This window comes from Castor canadensis, chromosome 6 (genome assembly GCF_047511655.1).
Source record: "Castor canadensis chromosome 6, mCasCan1.hap1v2, whole genome shotgun sequence".
Taxonomy (NCBI): Eukaryota; Metazoa; Chordata; class Mammalia; order Rodentia; family Castoridae; genus Castor; species Castor canadensis.
In genome coordinates, this window is record NC_133391.1 from 6,585,423 (window position 1) to 6,597,239 (window position 11,817).

Genomic DNA, 11,817 nt, shown 5'->3' on the forward strand with positions numbered 1-11,817 from the left:
TGCCAATATCAGTCATCAATATTTATTGAGCATGGCAAGAGAGAGGCATGGTTTAGGGAGGCTTCTGCTGGTTGCCTCTTGAACCAAGCTCATGAAAATTGTGAAGTTGACACTTGATAATTGTGGTGAGAAGGCACAATCAGGAATTCTTCAAGGTAATGCTTTCATCAGCATGGCCTACCATGGCTTTTAGATATCCTTCAACAGCCTCTAATTTGTTCTGGAAATGGGTCCCCATTCCCTGGATGTTTCAAAGAAGTCCCAATCATAGTGTTTCCTTCAAGAGGTCCAGGTCTCTTTATATCTCTGCAAAAGAAAAGATCAAGCAAGGTCTAAGTGAGGAAAGACCTAAATGGAGTAAGATTAGGCAAGCCAACGAACTGGCACTTTCATCTTGATTCACTGGAAGGAACCATCCAATTGATGGAGATGAGTATTGGAAGATGGGTTGAAGGCAGTGGTCAGAACATATCTGCCTGGAAACCGGTTATCTACTTTGTAACGTGTGGAATTTGTGCATCCAAGAGGATGAAGGTCCTGGCCTGAGTAGAGATCATCAGAACAGAGACGCCAGGGGGCATGGAGAGGGTCTCTAGGGTCCTTCTTACCTGCTTCTCGAAACTGCTCTTTAGTTTCCATTCGTGGGAGCTTATCAGTTAGTTCCTTGTGTCTTGAGGTGCTCTCTGGAGTTGGGAAGTAGTTAGAAGAGGAAGATTTGTGCTTTTGGGTCCTCCACCATCTCCACAAACCCAGAAGCACAAGCTCCAAAAAAGTAAACAAGAGACAGAGTCCACTGACCGCAAACATGGTCTTCAGGAAGATGGACTTCTCAGCAGGGCGGGAAAGAGTGCAGGTAGTACTACCAAGACAAGGCTCTCGGCGACATACAAAGGAGCTGGGCATCTCAAACCCATAAAGATGGTACTGCACCCCCAGAGATGCTCCCTCAAGGACCAACCGAGCCCCCAGCTGTGCCACATAGGCCCAGAGCAGCTGGCGGCTTCCAGACCCTGAGACACCCCTGCTGCTTTCCACCTTATGGATTCCTTCCTCCTTCTTCACCTTCTCTGATTCTTCCCAGTGCCCAGTCACATGATACAAGGTGAAACCCACATAGAAGGCACTGGGTACAGCCATCAGGATGACTTGGAAGGCCCAGAAGCGCAGTGGAGAGAGAGGGTGGAAGGCATCATAACAGGCAGCCTTGCAGCCTGTCTGCTGGGTGTGACACACGAATTCACTCTGATCATCGCTATAGACTCCAGGCCCATTGGCAGCTAGCAGCACAAGTCGGAATCCCAGGAGCACAGGAAGCAGGAGACGCCCCACAGGGGTGGAATGCTGGCTCCCCTCAGCCAACAGCTGGCACAGGAACCTGCCACACATCCTGCCTTGGAGCAGAAACAATGATTGGTACAGGTATACACTTTTATAGTGTATACAGTATAAAGGTATACTGTCCTTTAGAGGGAGCTCCAGGCCTCCTTGTCACTACTAACCCCAGGATCTGGGGAGAAAGCCTTTATGCTTCTCTCTGAAGCTCAAATGACCAAGTATTTATGAGTCAGGTTTGCACAATTACAATGAAATACCCAAAGCAAATGTCTTTAAGATCATTTTAGGCCAGCCTAAAGCATAGCTAAAGTGTAGAATGCCTGCCAAGACAGAGAGAGAGAGGAAGGAGGAGGAGAAGGAGGAGGGAGGGAGGGAAGGAGGGAGGGAAGGAGGAAGGGAGAGAGGGAGGAAGGGAGGAAGAAAAGGTGAATATATGTCAAGAAAATCTGTTTTCCATTTTGAAATACAAGATAATCATAAAACAAAATCACAGCCAGGCATGGTGGTGCAAACCTGTAATCCTAGCACTCAGAAGATGGAGGCAGGAGGACCACAAGTTCAAGGTCATCCTGGACCACATAGCAAGGTTCCACCTCAAAAACAAAAAGCACTATAGGTGAACATCCTAATCCAAAATCTGACATGCTCCAAAATCTGAAACTTTTTTTTTTTTGGTGGGACTGGAGTTTGAACTCAGGGCTTTGCACTTGCAAAGCAGCAGCTCTACCACTTAAGCCACACCTCCAGTCCATTTTTCATCTGGTTATTTTGGAGATGGGGTCTCAAAAACTATTTGCCCAAGCGGGCCTCAAACTGTGACCCTCCCAATCTCAGCCTCCCAAGTAGCTAGAATTACAGGCATGAGCCAATGGTGCCAGGCTCAAAAACTGAAACTTTTTGAGAGTCAACATGATATTACAAGAGGAAAAATCTGTACCTGATGTTATGTGAGAAAGATGCAGTCAAAACATAGGTACAATGACCAAGTTATGGAATCAATATAGGTTCCCATCAACAGATGAATGGATAAAGAAAATGTGGTATATATACACAGTAGAATATTATTCAGTATAAGAAAGGATGAAATTATGTCATGTCAGGCAAATGGACGGAACTGGACGTCAAGATATCAAGCAAAATAAACCAGATTCTGAAAGACAAATATGCAAAATCTAGATCCATAAATACAAGCAAACAAATAAAAAATATTAACCTAAATGAGGGATTACTTTTGGGGGGAGGGATCCAAGGATGGGGAGAAAGGACAAGGGATGGTATTAGGATGAATAGACTCAAAGTACAATGTATACACATGTGGAACTGTCATAATGACACCCATTATTTTGTACAATAAAAGAAACACAGGTGCACCAAAGATATCACATCAAATTATCTTCAGCCTATGTATATAAGGTGTATGTGTGAAGTAGAAGTGAGTTTTGTGCTTAGACTTGCGTTCCATGCCAAAATATCATATAGGTGCTAAATAGATAACATACATACATACAGAGATAGATACAGAGATTCATAGATACATAGAAACATAGATATGTAAATATAGATGATAGATACATACATAGCTATAGATAGATACATGTATATAATGCCAATATTACAAAATCAAAAAAATCCTAAATACTTCTGATCCCAAGCATTGTACATAAGGGATGACACTCAATCTGTAGTTATCCCTCAGGGGAGAAAACACTTAGTGAAGTGCCTGGAAAAAAAATAATTTCTTAATAAATGTTTGACTCAGTTTTATCTGGGTTGGCATTTAGGTCCTCGCAGAGGACCTAAAAAAAGGTCAAGTTCCAGCACTGGCACTAGACTGCTCAGTGTTGGCACTATTGCATTTGGAACCTGATAGTGCTTTGAAGTGGGTGCTGTCCTAGTGAGCTCTAGGATGTTTAGCAGTGTCCCTGGTCTCTACCCATGAAACACCAGCAGCACACCTCTCTCCCCCCACCACAGTGTGGCAACCAGAAATATCTCAACATTGATAATTGTCCTAAGATGTAAATTTACCCCTCAAGGTAGCACTATCATTTCTCCACTCTTGGCCTCAGTTACCAGCTCTGCGAAGCAAGATGTCAGTAGAAGAGCATCTCAAAGCATTTCCACCTTTGGATGGTCAGCCACACATCCTCACTCAACCAACTCCATTTGTGAGGGTACCCACAGCCCCATCCCAATGTATAAGTCTATGGAGTCCCTGAATGGAAGGGAAGCAGTTCCAGGACTTTGAGGGTTTCTGCCCTAGCTAGCATTCCTGGAGAGTTATAAGACCAAATACTGATTTGGTAAATTGTCACTTCTAGTTCTCAGCCTCATCTTACTTCAAAGTACACATCACCCTTTGAACACATTTCCAGCAGACCAGGACTTGAACAAGGCACAGGCCTGTCATAATCAAGTGTCAGGAATTTGAGTACTTTCCAGAGTATCTCTGGCGCCTCATCCCCTCTATGTCCAGTGCCCACCTGAGGCCCAGGTTAGGCACACAAATGTCCTCCCAAAGTTTCTCAGAACTGAACTGAAGCCCTCACAGCTCACTACAGACCTCTTACCTGAGAACCCCTTGATTTAGTGCCCAACTATCTAATCCTAACTATCCTTCCTTGTCCTTGCCCCCAGAAGTTGTCATCAAAATGATACCTGTTCTATACACATTTGAGTCCTCTGGAGTGTTCAGACAAAACCATGGTCCAAAATGGGGCTACATAAAATTAAAAAGCTTCTGCACAACTAAAGAAATGGTCTCTAAACTGAAGAGACCACCCACAGAGAGGGAGAAAACATTTGCCAGCTATACATCAGACAAAGGACTGATAACCAGAATATACTGGGAGCTCAAAAAACTAAACTCTCCTAAATCAATGAACCAATAAAGAAATGGGCAACTGAACTAAACAGAACTTTTTCAAAAAAAGAAATTCAAATGGACAGAAAACACATGAAAAAATGCTCACTATCTCTGCCCATAAAGGAAATGCAAATCAAAACCACACTAAGATCCCACCTCACCCCTGTTAGAATAGCTATCATCAAAAACACCACCACCAACAGGTGTTGGTGAGGACGTGGGAAAAAAGGAACCCTCGTACACTGCTGGTGGGAATGCAAGCTAGTGCAACCTCTCTGGAAAACAATATGGAGGCTTCTTAAAAAAATAAACATAGATCTGTCATATGATCCAGCAATCCCACTTCTAGGGATATACCCAAAGGAATGCGACTTAGGTACTCCAGAGGCACCTGCACACCCATGTTTATTGCAGCGCTATTCACAATAGCCAAGTTATGGAAACAGCCACTACTATTAGCCACTACTGACTAATGGATTAAGAAAATGTCATATGTTCTCCCTCATATGTGGACGTTAGATCTAGGGCAAATGCAGCAATGTGGTTGGACTTGGATCACAAGACAAGGGTAGAGCACCTACAGGAGATACAGGAATAGGTAGAAAACCCAAAATATGAAAGCATTTGATGTCCCCACTCCAGAGGAACTAACACAGAAACTTTAAAGCGACAGAGGTCAATATGGGAAGGTGACCAGGAAGTAGTGAAGAGATCAGGTAGAGATGACTCAATTCGGGTTGTAATACACTTGTGCATGGAAGCAATGCTAGAAATCTCTCTGTATAGCTATCCTTATCTCAACTAGCAAAAACGCTTTGTCTTTCTTATTATTGCTTATGTCTTCTCTTCAACAAAATTGGAGAAAAGGGCAGAACAGGTTCTGCCTGGAAGTGAGGGGTGGGGGAGGGAGGGAGCGGGGGCAGGGGGAAGAAATGACCCAAACAATGTATTCACATATGAATAAATAAATAAATAGAGAAAAAAACCAAGGTCCATATCCCTGTCTGCAGATCAAAAGGAGTTTCCTATGTTAAATAATAGGGGATAGGTGGGAAAGCTAAGCAGGAGTAATAATCAGTCAGACTATTAAAGTACAATATCCTCACTGGTAAAATACCATGGTGAAACCCTTTTGAACAATGAAGATACACTTAAATAATGAAGGACAGAAATGTAAAACAGGTCCTGTTAGAGGGAGGGTACCAGTGGGAGGGGGAGGGGAAACAGAGAGGATAAATGTGGGTGAATATGATCTATGTACTTTATATACTTGTTTAAAAATAGAACATTGAAATCATTTTTAAGTAGGGGGAGGGTGATGGGGGAGAATGATGGTAGGAATGAACCTAACTAAAGTACCCTGTAGCATATATGGAAATGTCACAATGATACTCCCTGTACAACTAATATATGCTAATAAAATGGGTTTTTTTTTTTAAAAAGAAAGGAGTTTCCTGTACAACACTACCCTCTCCTCCCTCTCTCCTGCTTTCTTGGGACCCTGGCGAGGTCTTTCTTAGGTCTCTGGCATCTGATTCAGCTGTCCCCAGCCACTTGTCTCATTCCCTGAGGTCCTTGTCCTCTTCCCACAAACAAGGCTGCAGCCTTGCCCCACAGGGACCAGGGCCCCCAGGCTGAACCCCAAGGCTTCAGGTACTGAGACAGAGAGGGACCAGGGCCCCCAGGCTGAACCCCAAGGCTTCAGGAACTGAGACAGAGAGGGAAGCAGAGCTGCTACCAGAGTCCTTGGCTCTACATTATTGAAATCTGAACTTAGGGGACACCATTCGCTTTCCAAGAGTGGGAGAACAGTCTGCAAGTAAGTTTGTCTGGGAGTTGGTAGCATCTGAGTCCTTTCAAGATTTTAGTGAGCAGAGCAATACATATGAACTCAAGAGTTGAGCAAGAAAGCTGGGCGATCACATTCAAAGCCAGTCTGGGCAAATAGGTTGCAAGACTCTGTCTTGAAAAAAAAAATCACAAAAAAAGGGCTAGTGGAGTGTCTCAAGCTGTAGGCCCTGAGTTCAAACCCCAGCAAATCCCTAACCCTGCCAAAAAAAAAAAAAAAAAAAAGACAGTTGAACAAGGAAGGAAATCCCAGAGTTTAAGCAGATTTTCAAGTATCTAAACAGATTTTTTTTAATTCCATCATGATTTTAGTAAGAATTTTTCAAAGCATCTCATGCTCTTTTGAGAAAAACATCGGGATTCCACCAGTAGCAGAATCCCTCCCAGGGAATTAAGGGGAGAGGGAGAGTGGGTCCAATGAGGAGGGTGGGACCTGTCAAGACAGAGCCAGGTTCATTGCTCTGGAAAAACATTCTAGATGCTTCTATTCAAAGAGAAGGCATGAAGCAGCAGCAGGAATGGAGACTCTCAGGCAGAGATCATATCAGAAAATTAATAATATCCCTCAAGTGACTCCTGTGGGCAGCAGACTTGGAGAAATGCCTCCAGAGGCCAGGGAAGCCCCCATCACCACTGAAGCCCTGAATCAACAGGGCTTCTCTTTAACCAGGTACTCACCTGCACTCACCTGGAAGCCCAGAGCAGAAGCACCCATCAAAGAGGAAAGAGACCAAGAGAAGAGTCCCCGGGCTGGAGCCAAGCATGGTCCTGGCTCTTTCCCCAGCCCTGCCTCCTGCTGCCACCCACTCCTTCCCCCTCCCCTTTTCATTCCTGACAAACTCTGCGCAGAATAAAAGAATTGCAACTTGAGGATCAGGCAGCCCTGCTGTGACGGCACAAGCTCTACAGAATAACTCTGTTATTGAGAGTGAGGGGTGTGTTCTCTAAGTGAGTGGAGTCTGGGATTCTTAGACCAATCCAAGTGGGATTGCAGTATGTTTCCAGCATGGTGTCTTGCAGACAACAGCAGATAACATTAAATCCCTGCTAAGCCCTCCACTCAACTACCCAAAATATCCAAAAAAGTTTACCCACAGAAGAGTGTGTGCAGGTGCGTAGGGAGGGGTGTGGTGTTTGCTTTCTTTCCTCAGGAAGCCCCCATCACATAATTCATGGTGACCTCAGGATACCCTTTCCTCTTGGCTGGAAGAAATAGCACAGATTTCTCCTCAAAGCATGATGGGAATCTGCTCCATGTCCCCTCAGCAATCGAGGGATCCCCCATCCCTCCCCACCAGGCCCAGTAGGAATTGAGACACCTCTCCCCACACCCATTCCTTCTGCCATTGCTAGAACCAGAATTCCCTCCAGAGATACAACTGACAATGGAAAGGACAAAGCTGGGCAAGTTAGTGAGCAGGTGGAAAGTAGCTCAAGAGGCTAAGAGGCTGAGGTATGAGGGATCAGTCACCTTTGTACTTGACACAGTCAGCATTGGACTTTTCATAGAGGAGAGATGGCTGAAGGGAGCCTCAGTTCCAGGTACTGTCCCTGGGCCAGGAATGATACCCAGTCATGCCACTTCTCTCTGTTCATGAGAACAAACACTTCTTAGGTGCAAAAGCATCTTCGTAACCCAGCACCAACTCAGACTTCCATTTCCCATCATCCTACACCTTCCTCCAGACCCTGTTCAGGACTTTGATAGGTACCTTCTTATCTAAGGTCTTCTCGAAGATCTGTTGCCAACAATTGTCTCTTGTGTTTCCTGCAGGGGATGAGCTATCCTAGTTCTATTGTATTCTTAGTGGAGTCTTAAGTCATGGGGGTAAGCCCAGAAACACTGGGGAGCTGCCACCTACTCTGAACAACTTACCTGTGAACTTATTTTACAGGAGAGAGAAATAAATGTGTATCTAGTTTTAAGTCATTGAAATGTCTAATCTGCTACTGAAACAGAAGGGCTCAACTCTTCCTAAGGGTATTTGGCTAGAAATTAAGCAATGTTACATGTCACTGAGAATGTTAGCTTTGTGTTGAGCTGTCATTAAATCTTTACTATAAGCACCCTTTAATGTTTTCTTTTGTGGATGAGTGCAACTGTCAGCAGTAGGCCATTTTATCCTTTAAATGGCAGCTGACAGACCCTGGCATCCTTGAATGAGGAACTGTCGGCCACATGGCCCCTTCTTTAGTAACCAGCTGGCATCCCTGGCCTTTTGGACACTTTAAAATCACTCTGAGAACACTACAGCACTGTAGGGACCACGACAACAATGACCTCTGTATCAGAAAGCATTGCTCCAGTCATGAGAGGTCCAGAGCATCTGCACCAGCCTTTGAAAACATCACTCCAAGATAAGCCTTCATGAACTCCAGATAGTCCTGCTTACCCTGCATCTGTTCACAGACAGGCAAACGAGGAGTTTAGCAGAAAGCTTGTAATTGGGACATGAGGCCTTTGATTAGTCCTTATATAAGGCCTATTATTGGTGGAAGTGGAAGCTGTGCTGTGATTGGTGCAAATCCTAATGCCACATTTGTATTCCACACCCATTTTTCTGACTGTATACAGAGGCTGGTTTTGATCACTTCTTGAGCCAACCAGGAGACACCATCCTGGTGTTGTAATAGTAGGGAAACAAAGGGAGAGGAAGGGGAGGGGAGGGAGAGGGGAGGGAAGGAGGAGAAAGAACAGACTCCAGTGTGGGAGGAGCTGGAGGAGAGCAGATGAAGCTCTATCATAAGTTTTTATTATGTTCATATTCATTGAGCCAATCATTTCAAAATGTACTTATCCTCTCTTTTGAGGATATAAAGTGATGGGTACACATATACACATAGGCATGCACACACATATACATGCATACATGTGTTTAAACTAGTTTTAATATCTCCTATTATTTAGATCTTCTATAATCCATGTTTCTTTGAATGTCCACAGACTGGGAAGGGCAAATTATATTCTAATTTATTAGTGTATCCTAATCTATTTTTCCTTGTATTTCCTGCCTTTTTCTTTATAATGAATATTATTACAGTATCTTTGCATCATTCTTACTCATTGCATTTTGCACAATTTAAAATCATGAAATATTCTTTACTTTGTTTAGTACAACTTAGTTTGAATTTGTGCCTGGTAAGACTTCATACATCCTTTCTTACTTTCAAACTATTTTTCATGGTGCTAGTGATTAAACCCCAGGACCTCACACATGCTAAGTGAACCACACTCCTATCCTTTATTCTCAATTTCTGGGGCTCTTGATAGGTTGATAACAGGCTCGGTTTTGCTTTGTAGACCTAATATGAATACTTTTTTCTTTTAATTTACAAAACTTGTTATTATTTTACAGTATTCTTCCTATTTTTATAGTTTTGAAAACCCTTTGTCATGTGGTTTATATGGTTTGTTTTGTTAGTGATACTGGGGTTTGAACTCAGGGCTTTGAGCTCGTTAGAAAGATACTATAACCACTTATGCCACACTCCCATCCCTTTTTGCTCTGTTTATTTTGGAGATGGGGTCTTGCTACTTGTCCAAGTCAACCTGGTCTGAGATCCTCCTGTTTTATACACCCTGTAGTCACTGGAATGACAGGCAAGTGCCACAACACCCAACTTTCTTCCCTTGAGATGAGGTCTTGCAAACTTCTTTGCCCAGGCTGGTCTAGAACCATGATCCTCAGGATCTCAGCCTCCTGCTTAGCTCAGGATGACAGAAGCATACCACTTCACCCAGCTATTGGTTGAGATGGGGTCTCACTAACTTTTTTTCCCCAGGAAACACTCAAACCATGATCCTCTCAATCTCAGCCTCCCAAGTAGCTAGGATTACAGGCATGAGCCACTGGCACCTGTCTTGTTTATTGTTTTAGGTATTTTAGGTATGTGTTTCTTCTGAAAGTTTAGAAGATCTGTATTTTTATCAACTAGTTATCTTCTGATCTGAACTTCACGGAAATTTAAGGAAGCTGGATTTAGTTGGAGGAAGTAAGTCACTGGAAGCATGTTCTTGAGGGCATCTTGTTCATAGCCACTGCCTCCTCTCTCTCTCTCTCTCTCTCTCTCTCTCTCTCTCTCTCTCTCTCTCTCTCTCTCTCTCATTCTCTCTCTCTCTCTCTCTTTCCTGACCAGCCATGATGTTCCTCCCAAGCACATCCACACAACCATGGACAGAACCTCTGAAATTTGTAAGCCAAAATAAATATTTCATCCCTCAAGATGTTTTGTCAGGTATTTTATCACAGCAATGAGAACACCTGCACACTTTATTACATGGGCAAGCAGGCCAATTCCAATGCAGCCCCATCCCCTTGTATTTACCTTCTGGCTCTCCAATCTCTTGCCTTTTTGATTTATCTGGCGGGTGTCAATAGACATATTGGAGCCCCTCTCAGTGGGTTTGAAATAGGAAGGGAATTACCTTTATCCCTTTCTGTTAGGGAGAACTCACAACACACCTCTTCTTCACAGATACCCTCTCTCCATAGTTAATCCTGTCTCCTTCTAATTTCCAGCCACAATACCATTTTGTACAACCTGGATGTGGGTGTAGGGTTTAAAGGTGGCATTTGAGAGTCTGAGTGTTTGTTTTTCCTTTGAAACATTGCATATCAGACTAGCAAATTAATTTTGGAATATTGCATGTGCTGTATTGTTTAAGCATTGTATTTTGAAATACCAATGGAGTTTTTTAATTTAATATCCAACTTCACAATGTTCAGCACTTAGTAAGTGTTACATGGGTATTCACTCACTGCTCATAACACTCTTAAGATGTAAGCAGTGTTGTCTCTTTTTCCAAAGGAGGGTAATGAAGAAGAGAGATATCAAGTGACTTTTTCGAGGTCAACTAGCTAGTGAGTGGAGAAATTGGAATTTAAACAATCAGTCTGGGGCTTGGGACATGGCTCAAGTGGCAGAGTGCTTGCCTAGCAAATGCAAGGTCCTGAGTTCAAGCCCCAGGACTGTCAAAGACAAAAAGCAAAAACAAAAAGAATCAGTCAATCTTGTTGGAAGGGTCAACCTTTTAAATACCACTATACTGCACTATTCATCCCTAAGGACGACTTGGGCTTGGACAAACTGGTGTCTTCTGAGCTGGTGGAGTATATTTAGCATAGCATTAGGTTATTCTCATTCTCCTAGAGAGGGCAAGTAGAGAGCCCAGATGTGAGGAAAGGCAGAAAACTTCTAAAACTTCTTTCTCTGATTAATTGAAATGTAAAGGCAAGCCTAACACACTAGGTGAATCACACCACATAGCTCAGTCATCAGCTAAGAGCTCTGTGCACCCAGACTGTGTTTCCAAATATCCTCTCCACTGGTCTTCTGGAGAGCTAATGCAAACACAGACCATTTGGTCCCATTTAGGGAGTAGGTATTGTCTACCCTGGGACAGTTTTTTACAACAAACTCCTTTCCTCCAAGAAGAAGTAGTAAAAAGAAGAGTAAGACGTGTCAGATACTTTTCTAAGCATTTGTCAAACACTCATTTGGACTTCATTATAATCCCAGGAAGTAGGTATTAATTGTATCTTTGTGTTATAAAAGAGTAAGGATTCCAGGCATGGTGATTCATGCCTGTAATTCCATCTACTCAGGAGGCAGAGGTAGGAATATCTTGAGCTGAGATTTAGCTTAGTCAAAAAATGTGAGACCCTATCTCAGAAAAGGGGCTGGAGGCCATGACTGAAGTGGTACAGCAGTTGCCTAGCAAGTGTGAGGCCCTGAGTTCAATCCCATTACTGCAAAAAGAAAAAAAG

The 11,817-nt window shown here is 43.3% G+C and overlaps 1 protein-coding gene across 1 annotated transcript; it reads right to left on the minus strand.

The window, feature by feature from the left end:
• Gjc3 (gap junction protein gamma 3) lies at window positions 1-7,092 on the minus strand. Its single transcript, XM_020187380.2, has 3 exons — window positions 6,728-7,092; window positions 609-1,391; window positions 1-306 (listed from the first exon to the last, which is right to left on the minus strand). The coding sequence occupies exons 1-3, from the start codon at window positions 6,876-6,878 to the stop codon at window positions 299-301; spliced, it is 942 nt and encodes a 313-aa protein (XP_020042969.2). The 5' UTR covers window positions 6,879-7,092; the 3' UTR covers window positions 1-298.
• Window positions 7,093-11,817: the final 4,725 nt, after the last annotated feature.